Below are 23,277 nucleotides of genomic sequence, written 5' to 3' on the forward strand. Positions count from 1 at the left end.
CTGATGTATGACAAAATAAATTTTGTTTTGTCATTTAGTGTAGTTATAATCCTTAAAGGTTCAGTGTGGAATATTTAGGAGGATCTATTGACAGAAATGCAATATTATATACATAACTATGTTTTCAGTGGTGTATAAAGAAACAACATAACAAATCGTTTTTATTAGCTTAGAATGAGCCATTTCTATCTACATACACCACAGGTCCCCTTACTTAGTGTTTCTCAACAGGGGAGGTACTGCCCCCCAGGGGCGTTCCGAGGACGATGGGGGACGCTGGAAGCAATATTTTGGAAGGGGGGCGTTTGTTGGTTGGAAATTCTAAGATTCACAACAATACGAGTTGCAACTACTTGCAAAAAACTGTGGTCTGCAACATTAAAACCTGCCAGTTTAGTCCACTGCGACTGGGCGAGACTGTGTACTTTTTGTGGTGCAGCTTCGTGCTGCCTTCACGGGAATGAGAAGTCAGAGTATCATCTCTAAAATTTTACCCAGTGTTGTCTGAATCAGTAACATAATGCAGTATAGGGCATGCAGTATAGGGCATGTAGTAAAATATTATGAATTCTCTTTAAATAGGCTAATGACTTTTTTCTTTACATGTCAGAGAACTCAGATATATGGGAGAGATTCTGGATGTGCAGGAAGTTTTGAACATGAGCAGATAAGTGACGGTGTTTCCCATACATTTAATTGTGGCGGACCGCCACAACAGGTGGCGGCAGTTCAGTTTCTTGCACAAGGATACTTTGACATGCAACTTGAAGGAGCCAGGGATTGAACTGCCGACCTTTCTGATTAACGGGCAACCTGCTCTACCTCCTGAGCCACAGCCGCCCATGGCAAGTGTATAAGGAGCCTAGATAATAAGGAGAGCTACATTTATGTTAGACTACAGCTGGGTTTTTGAGGCTAGCATGCTGTATCGGCGCCACAGTTACACTGTCATTCTGTGGGAAACACTGAGTTATGATAAGATAAGTTATTAACAGATGAGCTAATAAAGTCCAGCCAATAACTGAATTAAAACGGATTAATTTATTACTGAGATGAAAAGGGGCCACAAACACATTTAAATAGGTTACTTCCCCACAAAAGAGGTGGTAAGACTTAATCATGTGTGTTGACTCAGCAGGGATGATATTAAATAAGTTGATCTACAGGAGAAAAACATTTAAAAGCAATCAGAATGCCTGAGAGCCTCACTAGATTCTATTATAATTATATATTTTGAAATGTCACATGAATTTTTTGACATTTCCACCATAAATTGGTGCAGAAAAGGCAGAAATTGGAGGAGAAATTTTCACCAGAATGCAGGAAATTAAGTGTTTAATGCTCAAAATATTCTGGGAGAGGACCCCCATACCCCCCAAATATTGAGTGCCCCAACCAAGAAAACAGTATCTGGTTTCACACACAGTTTCTGGGAGGAACATTCACTTATTAGTTAAATATAATTACTTTTCACATGGCTTTTTATTACCTTTTCCATGTTTTGTAATAACAATAGTAACAATAAAAAAAATCAACAATATTCAGGGGAAATAGCAAACATCTTTTTTGATGGGGAGCGTTAAAGGACCTGGATAATGGATAGGGGGCGCTGGCCCAAAAAAGGTTGAGAACCACTGCCTTACATGGAAGTTGCCATCTTGCACCACCAGGTTTTTACAGTAGCCCAAACAGACAAAGTGCTTTACAGAGTGTGTTTCCTCACTACGTTGAATACATACAAGGAAGAAGAAAAAGAAGAAGAAGCAGAAGAAAAAGAAAAAAGAGTAGTAGTTGTTGTCTGGTTTATTAGAAGTAAGAAGAGAAGAGAAATTTGAACAAATGAAGGACCACACGTATTAATTAGCAGAAGAGCCGACAACGGATACCATAGCTTCTCCCACGCACTTGCAAAGGGAGGGTTGAGCGGTACCTTTAAAGGGAGACTTAGTGATTCTGCAGAAGGATTGTTGATGTTTGAACTCAACTGCCAAACAATTATACCCCTCCCTTCAGTGCTCCCTCAGAGGCTCCGTCCCCCAAATTTCAAATCACAGAGGTTTCTCCGGTGTTGAAACGCCTTTGCCCTTGCTTTATTGTTTAAATTTCTTCTCGCTACATGCTCTTCAGACCTTTTCTTCTTTGGTTTACCGGCCATCTCTCCTTCTTCACAGTGTTGAATAGAACTGTCCCTCCCATGGCCCGCTTCCGCCATCACTTCTGTGCATGTGCACTTATGCCACCTGTTGCTGATTGGCTGGAACAATGTTGTGTGGCAATGTCAACACCACTTCTTTGTTCTTCCATTTACAGTGCCAGGGCCGTGTGGAAAAAATGTATTTTTTTTCAGGGCACACACAAAACACAAAAATGCCAGCAAAGTCTGAGGAACTATTTGCTGAACTTAATAAAAGTGTATTGGATTATGATCACTTACTATCCCCTAAGAGTTGTATAGAATTAAACCCCATCTGTGATATTATTTATGGTCTGCATTTTTCCTGCAATAGCCAATAGAGACTGCCTTAACACAAGAATTTCATTGTATGGGTTCCTTTGGTTCCTATACAGGCAAAATATGTGAACTTGTATTTACTTTCACTCATTACCTCTCTATATAGTGGTTTTTCATTAGTGGTGGGGTCTGCTCTTCCCACACTGGAGTCAAGTTTCCATTATATGCACAAGGGATTTAAAGGATTCAGGAAAATTTTAACTTGATTTCACCCTACTGTTCACTTTTGTGAACTTTCACTGTGTCAGAGCTGTATAAAGTTACTGCGAAAGCACAGGTATCCCAAATCACCCAGGACTGATATAATAAGGATTACTTTTAGTGTCAAACCATGGTTGACCATGGTTGGTATTCAGTTCAGTCAAGTAAAGTCTTCTTCATACAGCCCGATATCATATATTACAAATTTATCTCACGGGGTCCATCCTTGGACACTCATTTTGAATAAGAAAAATCTCTCACAAAATGGAAGAAAGCTCAGGAAGAGCAACAAAAGAGAGATCCCTCCAACAGATGTCATGTATGTCCCAGTTTGGTAACCTTCTCTCTCTTACTTTCACTCTCTCCATCATGTAAAGGGATTAATGATAGTTTAGGAAATTACAACCTATCCCAGCGTCTATGGTGACTACAAAGTTCCCCGTGTTTTACAAAGTGACTGTGCATCTTCTGTTGGCTCCTCAGTCAACAACTGCATCACAAATTGAATTTACACAATTGCACTCTGGGAGGAATCCAAAGTGTCCTCTGCTAAACGGCTGCATAGTAATGCTCTGGCATAAAATTAATTGGGTTAATTTGGGGCTACTGTTTCCTGTGGCACTCATTTAAATGTATTCCACTATACCAAACCTAACATGATAAACATGCTTGCTTCCTCACTTGCCAGTAGATATTACCTTGCATAATTTTTACTGATTGAATAAATACATTTCTGGCAAATAAAAGTAATAATAACATCAAATGCCAACGAAGAGCACAGTATAGCACATAAAGTACACAAATGACATTCAGTCCAGCACATTGGACCATGCGGTTATATCATTAGTTGGTAATTTGATTCTGAATGAGCAGATGCAATCTTAACTAATAAAAGTTTCAAGGTAGTGCTGACAGTAAAAAAGGCTAAATTGCTTTTATATCTAGAAATATTTTATGTTGCCAGGCAACAGTCTCAACTCAACATCTGGTGATCTGGTAAGTTCAGAGATAAAACATTTTCATTATCATGTCTAGCTCCTTAAATATTTGCAAGCAATACATTTAACATGTTATGAGATCGAATATTTAGGAAGAAAAATAAGTATCATATTTAAATGTATTGACAACAATTTAAAAAAGGCCTTTTGCATTATACATAATGAAAGGCTGCGTCCATTTAGTCTACTGCATTCCATTCAAGGCCAAACAACAGACTGCTTATGCTTTCAGTTATCTGAAAAGTATAGCTATTTTCTCATTACCGCTCATCAAGCTTTCAGTTTCAGCATTTCTTATGTTTTATGGCATCTGATAAAGCCTTTTATAATGAAATATGCATCGATTCATGTCCTGGTCTTTTTCAAAAAGACATTCTAATCAAACTTTATTCTGGGAAATGCCATGCTGGCGCAAAAAATCGAGTAACTAAATACAGCTAAAAAGCAGAAAAACTGAAAGAAAATAACACTTTTTTATGCCCGAGATTGAGAGGAGCCCCCCCCCACACACACACACACACACACACAGGGAAACTAACTACTGTCTGAATCAATAGCAGAGCGCTTTCATAGCAGAATCTCTATGACTCTACTGGGTTTTAAAACTCACTCATTTGCTTAATCCGAGCTGATCCACGGGATGTGCACAAAGCGTCCACACCTGTTTTTCCTGGCTTTCTTCAGCTCAAAAACAGCTGCGGTGGTCCACATGACCTCCAAATACAGCGTGAGAAATGGCAGCATTCATGTAAGATGATGCTAATGTCCAACGTTAGGCAAATGTGTGTGTGCGACTGGGGGAGAAAGGGAGAGAGAGAGAGAGAGAGAGAGAGAATATTTTAACTCACCATATCGATGGATGACACAGGCCCGATGCTGTTGACATATATGCCCACATTGATGACTGTTGGTTTCACTGCAAGAGGGGAAGAAGAGTGAGTGATGGTGGCTGCACACATTGTAGGTAGGACATGTGAGATTTATACATGCAGTCATTCTATTTGGTTTGTCATTTGTCAGCGTTTTCATCCTGCAGTTATGTGTCCATGCCAACATATCAAATCAATAATCAAGTTTAAAACAAAGGTTATCATCATTCAGTGTCACCATGACAAATAAAACGAGTCTATTTTCTTTTCAAGGAAGGCAGAGCCGGAGTGGAAAGATTTACTTTTGAAATCAGAAAGGCTCCACCCTGCTTCCTGGAGCAGTTAACTGTGTTACCATGACAGTTAATATCATTTTCAGTCAGTATGTAGGATCTTGGCTAATTTTGCTTGGCAATAACATTTGGGTTGGTTCTAAGAAGCAGAAATTGGAGCATCAGAAACGTGGAATGGTACCAGACCTAAATGCTGCAACTAAGTCTTTGTTTGTTTGTTTAATTACTGTAAGACAGAAAAAAAGGCAAATTGCATCTGACATGCAGTAAAGAAAAAGAAAAATGGTTGATGTTAGTGAACAAACTCCCATGAAAAATTTATAACGTGGGGTTTATGGATCATTCTGGCTGCATTTGTTTGTGTAAAGTCTATACAAATATTATGTTTTTCTTCATGAAACTCCATGTCCTTATATATTTCCTGTAAAGAGCACGTTACACAATACATTTTCTCGGAATTACACATGGTTTACCCAACCTACAAATTCACTGCATGTCCTTCATCTGGTGTTGACCAGTTCAATTAAACTTGAGACATTTAAAATATTGTTGCAGTTCCATGATGTTTGGCTGTGTTAGCAAAATTGTTAACTTGCTAGTTTTTGATCATAAGTAATGTAATCATAACAAATGTACAGCTGTCATATTATGCTGCTTTAATTTTTGTTTTTGTCACACAGCAAGCACCTCATCTAAATGTCTAAGTAACACACACAGACTCAAAGATGCACTCTAACCTGTTACGCAGTGTTTAACACGACATGGGGACTCCGTGGCTACATTATGACATTACCCAAGTAGCATAGCTCTTCGGTTGGCAATGTGTTGGTCGGTCTAACACTTTGGTTCAGACTGAAATTTCTCAGCAACTATTGGCTAGATTGCCAACACATTTTGTAGATATTCATTTCCCCCAGAGGATGAATTGTAATCACTTTAGTGATCCCTTAACATTTCCTGTGGCACTATCATCAGGTGAAAATATCAGTTTGTCCAATAGTGTGGTTTATGCCCAAATACCTGCTAAACTAATGACATTCCCATTAGCCTAAGCTTTACTTTGTGTTTACTTAAAAATAAACTAAAAACAGATAAAACAACAGTACATAAAATAGAAAACCATATGGCTAGTTAAAAGCTTGTCTTAAAAGATGTGTCTTTAGGTGTTTAGCATGATCACCTCCTGTCTTAAAATATGTTTTGGGAAATGTTAAAAGGTGAAGACCTCAGAGGGAGCTTGACCATGCAAGGCTCTAAGTAATTATTAAAATTTTAAAATGCACTCTAAAACCAATGGGAGGCCAATGAAGGGCCTTAAGCACATGCAAATGTAAGCAGGCAAAACCAGTGATGGTGACCGCGGTAAACATTGTTCCTGCTAAACATCAGCATAGTCATTTAGCACATATTAGCATGCTGACATTCGCATTTAGCTCAAAAGATCGCTGCTCTGTGAAGTACAGCCTCACAGAGAAGTTAGCGTGGCTGTAGACTCTTGGTCTTTGGTAGAAACAAAAATGTGCCCGTAAGTATGCTACACATGGACGGAGGAATAAGTGACCGGGAGCACTGTACGACATCGTATGTGTTACAATTCCACAAAAGGATGGTGTAAAAAATTTAGAGAAGCTGCTGGCCTGTTACAGCTGACAAAGAAAAGATGTGAACCTAACCTTTTAATGGGTGAAAAGGTGAAAACCAAACAAGGGTTGATCTTTTTCATTATATTAATAGATCCACTGACACAAGCTTTAAAAATATTTCCCACGCACCATATCTCTCTTTCACTCTTCACACCGCAGGACATTACGTGCCAAGCAAAAGTGAAAAGCTGCAGTTAGGCTACAGACAAGACACACATAAACATTCTGTTTCACCCACAAGCACAATGTTCCCCCTTTGGAGTGCTATCAAATACAACAACTGCAGTGTACATCAGTGTAAATGCAGGTTGAGTTGTTCTGGTTACAACACACATTACAAGGTTAAGCACTGTGTGAGAGCTCTTGTACCCTGTGAGATAGTTTAATAGTTGGTTTGTATTATTTTGCAGGACTGTGACCAGCAGATCGGACGTGTATGGAATCTTGCTGGGTTAAACGTTCTGCAGAGTGGTGTGTTGTCAAAAACTTCTGAAGGAGTCTTTTTGAAAAATGCCAAAAATAAGATAAATGAAGGGAGTTGTTTTGTACTCACACAGGAGATTTTACAGATCCATTCACAGCACTTGTGAACCTTTAAAGACTGGGAAAATCTATCTTTGCCTTATTTATCTATACTGTACAATATATAGATATATATATATATTTTTTTTTTTTTATTCTTTATTTTTACAGGCAAGTCATTAAGAACAAGTTCTTATTTACAATGGCGGCCTGACAAGTGGGGTAACCACTTAGGGAAAAGGAAAAGGGGCTGAAATAAATACAGTACATTAGAAATACATTCAGTTTTAGCAATTACATAAAATACAATTAAAAACACAACACAGTAGACAACACAAAAATTATTATGTAGAGAAGCAACTGCAAGTGTCCGTGAACAAAGACGATATAATAGTTTTAAAAGATGAAATTGAAATTAATGTATCCAGTTTAAGAAAACTTTGCAAAGCGTTCCAGTCACGAGCGGCAGCAGATTGGAAAAAAGCAAGACCAAAGGCAGAGTTGGTTTTGGGAATACTTAATTGACGACAAAGTGAGGACCGGGTGTTGTATGTGACAGGCTTTGGCTGCAACAGATGACCCAAGTAAGGAGGTGGGCGGCCGAGAAGGGTCTTGTAAATGAAAGTGAACTAGTGAATTTTACGGCGAGTCTGAAGGGAGGACCAGTTGACAGATAAATATAAAGCACAGTGGTGTGTATTAAAAGAAGCATTTGTGGCAAACCTGATAGCAGCTAACAGCTTTGATATGTGGATGGAGAAAGAAAGTGAAGTTTCCAACCAGATGCCCAAGTATTTATATGCAGTGACTTGTTCTAGAATAGCCCCCTTGCAAGTGGTCATTTTAAGGGCTGGAGGAGGCATAGTACCCTTACATATTATTAATATAATATTACGATTTCCGTGTTACACTGAAGCGTTGATGCTGCCTTGTCCTTTCCAGCACTGCCTCAATGTAGCACAAGATTGCAAAAAGCTTAAAAGCCCACAAAATTATGTTCAACTTTGCATGTTTATACTCCCTTTTTCCTTGAAGAAATGGTGCCTTGGAGCAGTGTGCTTAACCCTTGACCTTACCTAGTCAAGCTGCTCGTTATCCAGCAAGAAGAGTCTGATGTTTTACAGAGCAGCTTTCAGGTGTGAGCAACAGCACCACAGAAAAAAGAAAACAAGTTGCTTAAGGAGTAGACTTCAATTGGAATATACTAGTGTTATTAGTTGGTCATCTACAGGCAGTAGCACTATCAATTAAGAGCACTAAACTAGATGTGCCATCTGTTTTGCATGTAACAGAATCATGTTAGTTGTCACATTGGGGAAAGAGCTATTTAATGAATCCATGACCCATGTTACATTCATTTCAATTGTTCTTAACGGTTCATTGCCATTAAAGACTTTCTATATTGTTAAATCATCAGCATCTTCATAGTCATTTAGTGTGCTCTCGATGTTGATATGAATCACAGAATTGAAATGCACGCGGGTGTGTTTATGTGCGCACATCTGCGTGTTATGTCCCCAGGAACCTGATGTGCTGGGCCAGTGGAGGCCTGCTGGGAGGCGTTGATTCACTTCCAACAGCGTGTTCTGCTCCATCAACTGGACAATGAGGGACAACAATGCGGTCGCACTTCTGAAATTAGTTTCACAATTCTGAACTACAGTCAGAAATGTTCTCTGTGATCTTTAGGTTGAAATCTGCATTTGTTCAAAAATACATCATGTAGCATGAGACAACCTTACGTTAAAATGTTGCTTCTAGCAATTACAGTATCCAACACTTGGCACAATATACCAAACAAAGTGAATTACAAAAGTTCTGAACTGAAGCCACTCTGACAGGCAACACTAGGAAATACAAAACACTCTAAATACTCTGTAGACTAATCACAACATCAAGGCAAACTGATCACTGGTTCACAGCTGCCCTGGACTGTGGACACACAAACTATTTAAGGTGCAGCTGGGCTTAATTGGAGACTGCTGATTGGTAGATTCAGTCAGCTCATAGCCACCCCAATCAGTCAGGCAGTCTCATCTTCAGATGGACCAATCCTCGATGGGGATTCACACAGCTGGATTTGCATAACCAGCAGAATCACTAACAGGAACAGCACAATTAGTGGCAGCCAGTGGCGGCCATAGTATGTTATCTCAACATCTACAAGATGGATTGGTAGAAATATTGTACAGACATTCATGGTCCTTGTAGTAAAAACCTTAATGACATTGGTGATCCCCTCAGTTTTGACATATTTGGTTTTCAGTGAAATATTGTGAAAATTGTCATGAAATTTGAAACAGACATTAATATTCCCATCAATTGATGATTTGTAAACATTTTGCTGATTTATTTAACCTTCATTTTAAAAGGAAAATCCCATTGAGACAAAGTCTCTTTTGCAAGGGAGTCCTCTATATCACAAATATAAACTTTAAAAAAAAAATTCAACCATAAGTTGAAATGCAAAACACAAAATTAGAATACAGGACCATGCAAATTAACACAATTTGTAAAAAGTATTTACATAAGCATATTACAATGAGTTATAAATCTAAAAAACGAAAGTAAATGAAGAGACCAAATGTAGATATCTGACTACAATTGATAAAGAAAATTTATAACAAGTGCATGTGCCTGTACAGTTCAACAGATATAGGAAGGCAAAAGAACAAAAATGGCTTTCTAAGTGATGACCAAATTGTTATTTTGTTTAGCCATGAAACCAATTTGCAGCTCTATGCCTAACACCAATATTAAAAAAAATATATCCATCGGAGGCCTTTGCTATGTTTCCCTTTTTTTTTTACTACTATGTTTTCAATTGAAACGGGCCCTGCCCTCCAACGGACCCTGACTGACTTGCAACAAATTAACCCACTTTTAAAATAAACTATTTCACTCATTGTGCAGAGGACTGGTCACAGTAAGTAGGGGTTGCTCAGGGGGTTGTAGCACTCCCGAAATCCAGGCACTATCAAAAGCATCAATTGGAGAGAGAATGAGTAAGAGAGGGGGGAAGGGAGAGAAGGGAGGGGGATTGATCATGTGGATGAGTGTCGTACACAATTCTGTGATGTATGAGTGAAGTGTATGAACTACACTGAGTCCCTGACTAACAGACAGATTATATAGGCCACGCTCATCTCCTCTAAGAAGCTTTCTTAAAAACTATAATGACCTAGTGTCTCTCCCTCTTCATCTCCATGAAGTTCTCATGCATTAGTTCCTGTTGTTGACCGTAGTTGCTGTAGCTGCTTTGACATACATTAAGATGATGTTCAAGTTTGCTGTCTGCTGTAGGGTAAATTGTTATCGAATTGTTGTAAATTGTTAATAACTATTAGATGTAAGTTATCCTGGCCATTCAAATGAATACAAAAAACACGAATAGCATGAACTATTTAGTATGACATTATATAGACTGACCTTCTCTCTCTGCATCCCTGTGTAGGGGAGAGCAGGGTTGGTTGGCACACGTTTCACTGCATTTCTCTGGCATAAGTTAAGTTAGAATATTATAACCACCAGCAAATGTTAAAGGTTAAGGACTCAGCTATAAATAAATATAAATAAATATTTGACCATATATATTTTTTCAATAATTGACATTAATTTGTAAAAATCCATTTTCACTTTGATATTAAAGATTTTTTTTTTTGTTGCAAATTCTTGTCAAAAAAGCCAAATTATATTGACCATGATTTCATGTATAAAAGAAACAAAAGGGTGAAACATCCAAGTGGTGTGAATACTTTTTATAGGCATTGCATCTTCTCCTCTAGTGTCAAATTATTTATTTGCTTTATGACCAGATACCTGCCAAACGAATGACATTCCCATTAGCCTCATGTTTATCACTAATTGTGATGTAACACTGTAAACATTAAAGCTGGTAAACATTTGCTTGTTATTGTCTTATGAGCGTGTTAGCATGGTGACTTTAGCTTTTCGCTCAAAGCACCTAAATACAGCTACACAGAGCATGGCTGTAGACTCTTGCTGCGGTTCTTGGTTTGTCTTTTCTTCTACTTAGTACAATCAGTTGTTGGTTATTGTCACCCTGCCGGGGAGAGATTGGACTTGCCTACTCATGTTCTGTTGCCAGTCACTTCTTTTCACATGCCATGGAGGTTGGAGTACTTGTAACAACCTTTGATTAATCAGTGGGAGGCAATAATACAGCAACAAGGTGTGATCCCTCACTGGCTTCCCATCCGCAAACACTGCTACCTGGGTACACTGGAGCGCACCACCAAGCAGCTTCATTTTAAAGGGTTTCTTGTTGGCATCATTTTGGTCACTTACTAGCATCTCTAACCCCCTTTTATGTATTGTATGGCACCATTACAGCCCATCAAACCCAAATTTAGGCTCAGAGTCAAATCTTTATTGTCCATTTGGGGAAATTTGGCATTGAAGGCGTACAGGACAATACATAATCACAATGTACAAATTGTAGACTCATTCATTGTTCATTCAGGGTAACCAGAGGCTGGAGTGTATTTTTGCATGCATTGGGAAACCCCAGGACACAATGCCAGTCTATCGCCATCAGACAAAGACAGACAGAGATAAACAATAATCACACTTTTGGGCAATATACATTAGTGCAACGCAACTGCATGTCTTTGGATTATGGTGTACCTGGAGGAAACCTAGGTGACAGTGAGATTCACTGTCCCTCAGACCCATTTACAGTGGAGATGAAGAAAAGACCACACAAGTGGAAGCATGGGATGTAAAGCGGATCTGTTACAGCTTAGTTCTGCAGCGTTTGGAAACTGGGACAACCTGAAGGGAATTGTCCTTAATTTACACCAGCGGATAATCAAGGTAGACGATGACACTCTGACGATATGTTTCAGACAGACATTAGTCAGCGTGGTCTACTGAGTTACAGTAATGACTACTTCTTTTTTTCAGTTAGATTTATTTACCAGAAGGAAAAAACTACAGTCCGGTGTTTCCAGCCTCCCTTCAATCTTTTATTTCTTCCCCCTCTGGAAGTGTGTGTGAGTCTATAAAAGAAACACAACCATCACAAAAGCTGAGCCGACCTGACATATGTCCAAATAACGCATGGCAGATGATGACGCTGCTGTAAAAGAGAATATTCAGGACATATTTCCCCTTCTTCTTTACTGTTTATTTCTTGTTTTATACTTCTGTTTGGGAGCTTGTTTTGCTCTCTTTCATCTCTCAAAGAGAAAAATAAAGTTGAAAGGAAACCAACTTCTAATCAAAATGGGAAGATGCTAAAACAGCTACCTACCTATTTACCTATCGATCTGTCTATCAACCCAATTTTCCACTTTTAATGAAGAAACCATGATCCACAGAGGCCAGATGAATCCTTCTTCCCCCTCTTCATCTTGCTCATCCTACTCCTCCTCCTCGTCTTGCTTTTCAGAAAAGCATGACAGGCCCCATCTGTATTACCACATTACCCTGTGGGCCTCCATTAAGAATAAAGGGCTTTTATGCCTGCTTGGCCTGGCTGCCATGACAAATGCATTACGCATTGTCAGCCTTGGCAAACAGGCACACACACATTTGCAGACATACATATCCCAGCTGACCGTTCAACTCCCATATGTTCAGCGCCAATGGAACGCTCTACTGGGAGTACTGAATGCATCGGGAGGCTGTGTGAGGTTAGCCTCACATCTTTAGCTCACTTTCAAAATAAATGTGCTGTAAAATAGTTAATCACATCCTGTTTACTAAGTCATCATCTACAGTATGTTAGGCCTTCCAAAGTGACTCCACCAGTACAACATTGTTTAACAAGGACTTACAAGTGGACAGTGCTTGAAATATTTTGTGACCTACTCTGTCCCACAAAGCCAAAATGCAGTTTTACTATATAAAGGTATTAGGCCATTGAAATTTACTATTTCCACAAATGTAGCATGTTCAATTGTCAGCAAAACAGAGCTAAAAATGAAACCGTAGTAACTAGGCATAGGCTATACAGAGTTTCTAAATGTTTTTCTTTAAACAATATCCTTAATGTAACTTAACAAAGGATATGTAACTCAGTTGCGCAAATCAGAGTTAATTCATGCTCCATTGTTGAATTGGTGAACAAAACAAAATTGGCTGCTGAATTCATTCAAAATTGACCCAATATGGGGCTGGATTTAAACTGCAGATTGTATTTATTTCTGCGCAATATTTGGCTTCATTCATTTTACGCTATTTCTTCAATTCCCCTTTAAAGTCATAGATAATGGGTAGAGTTTTCAAATACAGTCTGCTAGTAACCACAGCCTCTGTTCAGTTATCCCTTTAAGTCTCAGTTATATGGGTCATATAGTAAAGGTCAGTTATGGATCCACAGAAGTGTAGTGTGCACACACTGTCATGGTTGGTCATTGTAATCCATTGTTTCATACTCTAGTGCACATGCCATCCTCAGCAATTACACATCATGTCATGCATGACATCTCTCTTCCCTTGTTAGTATGTGTAAAAGCCCACATTGCCTTTGGTTTGCTTGGAGAAGCTGTTACTGTTGCTGCCACAGTCCGTCAGTTGTGAGCATACAGTCTGTGTTACACATAGTGTTAGATCATAGAGTGAATGATTAAATTATTTTTTTTACATATACAGATTTTAGGAATCAAAGCTGACTCTTGAGATACTAAATGAAGTACACAACAATTATTCTTATCTAACGAGCTTTGACTACTTCTCTAGTACAGATTAATTAATAATTATTTATTTATTTATTTATTAACAGTATGCCAGCGCTAGTTACTTCCCTTCAAGTGTAAAAACAGTATGTTCCTTACAGAAATGTGAACATGCTGGACATTTGTTTATTTATTATTAGTATTTTAAGTACCCCTTATCATAAAAACAGAACATAGAGGTATTATTGCAAAAAATGTGTTTTGCACACTTTCAGAAAAAATAAGACCCCTCCTAAACTTCCTAAACTTTTGATTGTGTAGCTGCAGCAAGCCTGTAGTCATCAGTTAGTGTTTATTATTTATTTATTATAGTAATTTATAGCCTTGTCCATCATAACTAGGGATGGGGATCGAGACCTCAAAAGGACCCGGTTCCTAAAGTCCTCTCAGGGCTGCAGTAAACACAGCCAGTCGTTTCATTCAGACCGAATGCAATGATTGGCTGGGTGACTGTCACTCTCCCTCGCTGCCATGGCTACCAGCCCTGCTGCTACAGGAGCTGCCCCCGTGCGCGCACCCGGTCAGCTCGCTCAGACCTGACGAGCTTTTTCTGCGTGGCTTTTCAATGATAGTGACAGCTGAGGAACACCAAGGGGCTGACACAGCGTGGTGGCTTTATTTCTGCTGGACAGGTAATCTGGCTTTTATCATCATCGGTTTAGTTATTCACCATACAGGTTTATTGTTATACTATGTTTACACCTAACTTTAGTTATCTTTACCTTGTATCTAATCTGTTTGTGATTATCTTGTGTCTGCAGTTGATGTTTGACTGTATGTTACTTTTACAAATGTGGTGATGTCACATTAGCTTTGTGTTTGTAGTTATGAGAGAGACATTTCAATGTTTCAATGTTAGTAGACATAAACAATGACGGCTAAAGGTCCCCAAGTATCTGTGTTTCTGATAGATAAGCTACCTATAATATAGTTTGACATTGTTTGTAGCTAAACCTACTGTGTGAAAACCTTTTACTGTAATTGCTGCTGTTATGCCATTACTTATTTTACCAGAAGCAAAAATTCCTGTATGTTTTATTTATACTGTGTCCTCAGGTCACCTGCAGATTTGGAGTCTTCCAACACCCTGTACTTCTCACCAGTATACACTGATCGGACCATGCTGGCTGGCCTGGATTACAACCACCGTGTCCACAGTCCAGCCAGGAGAAAAGCTGATGACACAGTTCAGTATGTTGCATTATGAGTACTCTTGTGCATTTTACTCAATACATTTATAAGTGATGAATCAAAAAATATTAAACAGTATGAGGAATACAGATAAATGGTGCTGATTTATTGTTTTGATTGCATTTTATGTGGAAATGCCAACTGCTCTATAAGAGAACAATGTCAGGTATTACAAACTTTTAACTAAGCTGATCCTCCTTTCTGTATTATCAGGTACAGCAAGGTGTACAACAAAAAGTCCAGGAAGTGGATTGAAGGTGGAGAAGGACTACAGTTACATTGCAGACCTCCAGAGTGCCATCCTCCTCCTCCTCCTCCTCTGATGGTTGTCTACTACTGAGGGGAGATGCCTAGAAGCAGAACCAGGAGACCTGATGATCCCCGTCAACATGGGGTTCAGTCAGGTGTCCCTGCCCCAACTGTGTTGCTAGATGTAGCAAAATATAAAACAACAAGGTAATATGGTTGGTTTTGAAATGTGGTAATCATGTCAGAGAGGTGATTGTGATATATTTAATCATCTCCACAGCAGCGATATGATGCTACATGCAAAGTCTGATCTGTCTTCATAATCAGTCAGGACACCTCTGGACACACCTTGTCTTTCTTCCTGTACATACTTATTTTTAATGATGTTTAAAAATGATCTATTTGTGATAAAGGTTGTAGTTTTAGTAGTATTTTAATAACAATAAACAAGTGTTATACCACATTTCGATGTCATTATTGGAGGCATAAGACATAAATGTAGTTGCTTGATTATTTATGCTGCAAGTGTAAAGAAAAGGCATTTATCATGTTCAGTGTTTTATTTAAAAAAGAATGAAAATATTCTCCAGAACAGGGAAAAATATACTTTGTATTTTCTCTACCCTCCTGGGAATAAAACAAAAACAATGTACAGGTATTCGTCCACACATGGATGGAATTATTTGTGTGTCAGTTAGTGACATTACATCTTCCACCCTGCTAGGATTAAACCTCTGTATTGTCCTGGTGGATCAGGAGAACAGTTGTGTATCTTCCATAAACAGCAACTCAGTATCACGACTCTGTGTCTAAGTGCTCCACACTGCCACACTACAAACTGTCTGTATGCTGCCTAACTGAACTGTCTGTTACTCTGTCCTGGGTCTGGAAGATCAGCCATGTGTGGTGCATGGAAACACTGTAGTCTGGATGTTGTCCACAGTCCTCAGATTCTGGCCTGTAAAGGAATATATCGTTGTTAGAACCCCAAATTGGAAAGATCGGTGTAATTGGAAAGAACATTCATCAACATCATCAGATATTTTTATTGAATAGGGGTTTGTTGTTCTCTAACAGGACTTCTGTGTCCACGTTACACACCAGGTCCATGACACAGATGAGCCAATGGCTGAAGCAGAGCTGTAGTTAGTTGTTGTAATCAGTAAACAATAATAAAAAAGTAATAACAATAGTGAAGGATTACATTTATATAGCACTTTATTTTTGACACCAAAAGGGCTTAGGGGGAAACACCAGAGAAACTTTGAGACAAGTACAATGGGTGACAATAGACTAATATTAAAATATATATACCTGTTGATGTGACGTTGTTGGAGTGTGAAGCTCGACGCAGGTATGTGCTGCTCGGCTTGCACCTCATCCTCCCCGTCCTGCCTCTTCTTCCTCGGACCCTGGCAGCCCTCCCTCCTCTGCTTCCGGTCCTGTCCCGGTCCTGTGCTTGGCTCTGGAGCGCAATCCTCATCAGAGACAATAATGCTGTCACAGTGGAAGCTCTAACACGCAAAACAACGTACATGTTATGAGTCTAACACGAAATTCACGTTCGTGTAGTGTAACTGATGGAAACGGGAAAATGTGTATCAGCCTGTTTTTAGCTTTGCCCAATGATACCGCAGCTGTTCGCACAGCTACCTGATGCTAACAGTTAGCTAGCCAACTCGTTACTGAATCAAAGTCAGTCTTTTTAAACCTATCCAATAATAACATGCTAGCTTGATAGTGAGTACTAACAACCGGGTTAGTTATTTATTTTCATAACGATAAAGTTAAATGTTTTCTTACCCCTGATGTGAGCCGCTGCATCGCGCTGCTCTCCGCTCGTCACACTGTGCTCGTCCTCCAGCAGAGTCGGTAAGGCGCGTTCATGTGTTTTGGGGGCGTGGCTTTGAAAGGAGCCCAGAAGGGGAGTTTCTCTGCTGGATACTATCAAAAATCAGCAGTTTCTTGCTAGTTTCTCAAACTTACCTACCCTGCCTTTAATATGTACACTTCAATATATGTTTATTTATCGCAAGTGATATGTCATCTCAATATATAAGGTTATCGCACATTGAATATTTTCCTCATACCGTGCAAGCCTACCTCATGCCTGCATGTTGGGTCTGGTCTTACCAAATAACCATCACTAAATAATAGTAAAGTATCGATAGTGGTATCGATAAAGAATCAGATCGTTAAGCAGTCTCAATAAGGGTATCAATATCAATAAAAATTAACGATCCCCATCCCTAATCATAACAGAACTTAAAATATGAGCTCACAACAGCAATATTTGTGTCAGCCCTCTGGTGTCAGCCCCCTAGCGGTAATCACAAGTAGGCCATGCAGCCCTTTTCTGTAGGCTCCAAAACCTCCCTTTTGGCATTACAGATTGATTGAACGGTGTCAACACAACTGCAGAGTTGGCAGTGAGACGACGTTGGTTTCCTTTTCTCTTCAGTCTTTGAAAGGTAGAAAACATTACTGATTGATTTCAAAATTAATCACAATAAAGAGAAGAGCCCAATAGCTGACCTTAAAACTGTTTGATGTGGGCATCCAAGTTAAACATATGGAAGTTTCCAAATAGCAACAAAATTTCAATGTGTTTCTATGAATATGGCATTAAAGAAAAGGTAATCAGCCCCTGGTACCAAAGCTGAGTTATCATAAATATCACAGGTCTAGATGGGGTGAGGGGTTTTGCAGAGTGCCACCTAATCTTTATGTATGTGACTGCACCAGCTCCACTTAGGAGGAAACCTCCCTCTGCTGTCTTTTCCAGCAGTTCTCAGCCTGCATGGCGCTGCACCACCCATTGGCAAAATAACAAATTTCCTAGACACACACACACACACACACTTGGTAATTACTGAAAAATGTCAAAACTGTTGAGCAGTGCCAGAAAACACAAACAGAGAATAGGACTTGACTGATTTTGATAAGATGCTCTCAAAAACAAAGGTATAATAAAATCGATCCAATGAATTTGTTAGATTCTGGATATATTTACTTAACATTCGAGAAAAATGTCAGGGCACACCTCAGCTCACTCCATTTCACAAAGGTTTGATCATAACGGATGAAAACCACGACACAATTAAATAGATACAGAGATACAGACACTGAAAAATGAGGTGGGAAGACGCATTCCTCGGTTTTATATTTCCATCCAAAAACAGTTCATTTGTAGATTTGCAGTTAATAAAATCTACACCTCTATATTTAATATTTTTTAGCATGCTGGCATGGCATGAACAGCCAAGTTAAAACTTACATCAACAAGATATCAGGGGTTCAACACAAAGCTACTGTTTCTTTTATTTCCCAAAAATATCTGTATACTGATTTTAATAGTGTATGCCATGTTTTAACAAAGTATCTAAATTAATCAATTAGTAAAGCATCCATAGTGCAATTATTATTACTATTAAAATGCAACTAAGATAGAAAAATTAATACAAATATAAATAACAATGACTTTCTCCTCTATCATTTTCACTTGGCTCCAGTCTAATGACAAAAAATTTAGTTCTTTGGTTCATCCCACTGGGGTTTAATTCAACCAATGAAACTATTTCTGCCTCCAAGAAATGTTTAAATAACTAAAACTGCATACTGAATGTGGGGGGCAGAAGCCATCTGGTTCTCCCTAGCAGGAAGAAGCAAAGGCTAAAAATTATTTGCAAATGCTATTTGACCCATATCTTTACATTTCAGCAGCTACTCACTCCAAGGACAAGCTGCAGCAAGCCATCTGCACCGCTGAGAGGGACATTAGCTGCAATCACCCAACAACTGGGAAACTGTATTCCTTTGTACACAGGTGATGTTTATTGCTGAACTCTTCTGCCCAGAAAAGCTATATCATTTGACACCCTTTCTAAGAATAAGTTCATTTCTGAAAAGATGAAATGTGATGCTGCACAGCAAAAAGAAACCAGGAAATATTGTGATAGAGGGGCTCTGTTGTCTGTGCCTTAACCTGAACATACTAATACGTGTCATAACACTTTAATTAGGTAATAGTGCACAAACACAGCTTGACACATAATAGCAAAATCCCATGTATTTCAAAATGAAATCCTTAAGTGCTTTAAGGTGTGTGAACTTGTGATGAACATAGTTTGAAACAGTCAGAAAAACTTAAAGGAATAATTGTACATTTTGTAGTTTGCTTATTCGCTTTCTTGTTAGCTGAGAAGATTGATACCTCTCTCATATCTATACTCTAAATATGTAGCCAGCAGCTAGTTAGCTTAGCAGCTGGTTAGAATCAGAATCAGAATCAGCTTTATTGCCAGGTATGTGTACACATGCGAGCAATTTGATTCTGGATTGTACATTGCTCACGATGTGCTTGCTCATACAAAAATACAAAATTACAATAATTAGAATTAAATAAAGTCAGACACAGACTTCAGTGTAGACAAAATAAATATACACACTATGAACAGAAACAATATAGACATTGACAATTAGTGCAGTGAGCAGAGTGCAAAGGATGTTGGAATAAATAAGTATAAATATTTTGTTTAGGAGTAATGACTTGATGCAGGTGGATTTGGTATACAGTATCTACAATATGACAATATAACAGTATGAACAGCACTGAAATAGAGAATGGTGAATAAATAAATAATAACTGTTAGCCAGTAAACAGGTGGCTGATTAGAGGCAGAGTTACTGGGTTATAGCACAAGAATTGTTCCAGACACCGTGAGTCAAAAAGCTTAGCATAAGGACTGGAAACAGCTACACCAACACATGTTAGCAACAGTTGCTTATTTACACATCCAGCAGTTAAGGAGCAACTTGTGTTTTCGGCCACCTGATTAATATAAGTCCAAGTCTTTCTGCTCTGTTTTGGTCTCTACCAACTCCTCCAGGGTCTTTGAGTGCTTAATGCACCACTAACATTGAATGCTGTTTGCTGCTCAACAGGTAGTATACAGTAGGCTTTTAGAGCTTGTTTGCTAAAAGCAGCTGTCTGCTCTATGGGATTATTTTCCTATCTTTATTTCAAGAGCGTGGTCTTTTGGGAGCATTATTTTATTCTACATTCAGATTTTGTAATGCTTTTCCTCAAAAGTGCTTAGGTTGGTTCTTCTGCTCAAACCGTATGCTTCCAGCTTGTTCCAGCTTCAGCCGTTCTCCTTGCGCTCAGGCTTTCTGTGCACTTGTGAAATGTTTTCTTCCGATTTTTTGTGTCTGTCAAAATCCCCCAACCAATACAATGCCAGGTGTAGTGTTGACCAATGAAGTGATCCCTGCCTTAATGTGGGCAGGTTCGCTTTGCTTCTTAGACCGGGTTCATCCACTCCTGCCCTCCATGGCCTTGCATTCTTTACAACATTTGGAATAAAAGGACATTTATTACATAAACCAGTGCCTATACTTTTTAATATAATAGCTACATACTGTGTAAAAGTAGCTGTATAGCACAAAGGCCTTTCATCAAGGTGCTAGAGGAGAAAAGATAAAGAAAAGAAATGTAAGTCTTAATGAAAAGACTTCCCCACTAGACAGATATTGACCAGTTGCGTAGGTGTGTATACAGTGCTTGTGTATTTGTGGTCTGTGCATGTAGGTGTGTGGAAGACTGAGCAAGCACATACTGTACTGTACCAGATTGTATTCAGCTCCCTGATCCAAATATAATAGATCTGGGAAGGGGCCTCTTCCCTCAGAGCTTTAATGAGAACCAGGGAAAGGGAAAGGTCTCACTGCTTATGAATCGCCACCAGGCAATCACTCAGCTAACACCAAGCAATAACTCGCAAAATAAGGGGATGGGGCCGGTGCTGCATGTTACACACACACACACACACACACACATTTATGCACATTTTTAGGTAGGTGTTTTATAAATTATATCTCAATTCAATTTTGTTTATACTTGTATTACATGAAATAATCACAACATGCTCATATGCCTGGTTTCATTGGTAGCACATCACCCATTTATTATATGATTTAATTTGCGAATTGAGTGAATTAAAAGTGCATGTGACTCACAAACTGCTACGTCGACATTAAAATCAACTTTAAGACTCACACTGTTGAAGATTATGGTGCAAATGGAAAGCTTTTTGGCTCAGCTTAGGCTTATCCCTGGATATTGTGTTAAGAATCATGACAGAATCTATTTATAATAATGCTAATAGGCGTTGGACGTCTGCTACAACAGAGGTTAAGCTATAATCTCTTTGATGGGGAAGAGAAAGAATATTAGATGACTTATTTACACATACACCTTATTGTTAGACTGACATAAGATTGATAGAAGAGTCCTTGGTGACTAGCATTGCCAGTTTTCCACAAGCAACTTTGTCACTTTAAAACAAGGAAACAAAAATCAGAGACACCCGTCACAGCTGGAGACATTCTGGAGATTTAATTAGACTTCGTGTCCATCAGGTAAACAATGAATTATGCATTATTTTGCTCCCCTGGTACAGTCACAACAATGGAAACTGTCTAATACCAAGCAAGCTAATGCAGGGGATGATATTTTAGCAGTTTCAGACAAAAAAGGTGCCACATCTGTCTTCAGTGAAGTTAGGTGTCCCCAAAAGCATGAGGGTAATACCCATTTATTCTGATTGCATGATGTAAACTCAAATCTTATGTAGGATTTAAAATGCCTAAATTAAAAAATCAACCCAAGAAATAGAGTATCAAATATTTATTGCTAAATGTATTCATTCAAATTTTGTTTGTTAAAACGGAAAATAATTTAACAATTTGTCACCTAAATGCATTCTAAATGCAAAGCACTCATTTGTTTTCATTGAGGGGGTGAAAACAATCAGTTGTCTAATTACAGCTTGGGGCATGGCCACGGCCAAATTAAAACAGCGTCCTGTGGGGTAGCTGGCTGCAGAAACATTTAGTGATAGTCATCTCAATCAATCACAAATGTAACTAGATGTACAGTTTTTGTGTGAATAGCTGTCTTTCATCAGCTCCAGTCAGCAATGACATGAGCCCCATGGTCGCCCCATGGTCGCGCCCCAAAGCTGACCGTGCATCTCTATCTAAAAAAACAAAATCCTTTGCACTTGAAAACAAATGAGTGCTTAAATATTGGCAGGCCTAACTGCCCTCTGCTGGACTACATGCAAGGGATAGTAAAATTATTGTAATGGATGACGAGGTGGTTATAGAACCTGTTATCTGCCTCCGTGGAAAGATTTTGACGTCCAAAATCATACACATTAAATGTGTGTTTCTCACTGAGATGCTATTCATGCTCTAATTATTTTTCAGTTGTTGATGATAGTGATTACATAAAAACACTACCACCAAGCTCTTCAGATGAAGCTCACTGTTGCATTAATCTAAAATTGCAAACAAACACCTATGTCCCAGGTGTCCAGTTAAACTGCCCGTTTACAAAAAGCTTCCAAAAACCTTCCAGCTAATCAGAATCCAGAATCTTTGGTGGTCATAACACATGTCCTCACTTTGTTGTCTCTCTTATGATTTGATTTTAATGTGGCATGGAATATTCACCTTGTCACAATGAATTTTTCATTGTGACAAGGACAAAAAGCAAAAAAAAATAATTTTGCCATATATTTTTAATTTAATTATGAAACAGTACATGCATACATAAAAAAAAGAAATGTAACCAGGGGTAATGTATTTCACTGTATTTCATTGTTTGATTTGGTTTTATTTAGGCATTTTATATCTTCCATAAATCTGGTGCAATCAGAAAGAAATATTATAGCCAGAGAATCAAGAGACACACACAAAAAAAATAATCTCTCTGAATTGTTCTCCACAGCAGCTCCAGTAAATTATAAAGTCTATCCACCCCCAACCCAAAAGAAAAGTCCTTGGCTAACCACTGGTGATTTCGCTGGAGTGGAGTGGACATGGGAGACACAGATCGATTAAATGGTTAGAGCTCACAGGGATGGGAAATGTGTCAGCAATGATCCAGACCCAGCTTGGTCTTATTACCACCCAATGCTCTTCACTTTGGTATCAGCCCACCGCTTTAAAGCTCTACATGATTGCTTGGCCGTTCCTTTGTGGTTTCTCATTAACTCATGAATGCTGAAGGAATGAAAGCTCCACAACCTCT

The 23,277-nt window shown here is 38.7% G+C and overlaps 1 protein-coding gene across 1 annotated transcript in view; it reads right to left on the minus strand.

The window, feature by feature from the left end:
* Positions 1-4,329: 4,329 nt before the first annotated feature.
* LOC119915699 (gamma-aminobutyric acid receptor subunit gamma-3-like) overlaps positions 4,330-23,277 on the minus strand; it is a 38,035-nt gene continuing 19,087 nt past the window's right edge. The window contains exons 3-4 of the mRNA XM_038735379.1: positions 4,560-4,627; positions 4,330-4,425 (exon numbers count right to left, since the gene is read on the minus strand). Coding sequence (XP_038591307.1) covers positions 4,330-4,425; positions 4,560-4,627 — 164 coding nt within the window. The remainder of the gene's footprint in view (positions 4,426-4,559; positions 4,628-23,277) is intronic.

Source organism: Micropterus salmoides, unplaced genomic scaffold (assembly GCF_014851395.1).
Source record: "Micropterus salmoides isolate LMB-PRFRI ecotype aquatic unplaced genomic scaffold, ASM1485139v1 Ms_hic_scaffold_1, whole genome shotgun sequence".
Taxonomy (NCBI): domain Eukaryota; kingdom Metazoa; phylum Chordata; class Actinopteri; order Centrarchiformes; family Centrarchidae; genus Micropterus; species Micropterus salmoides.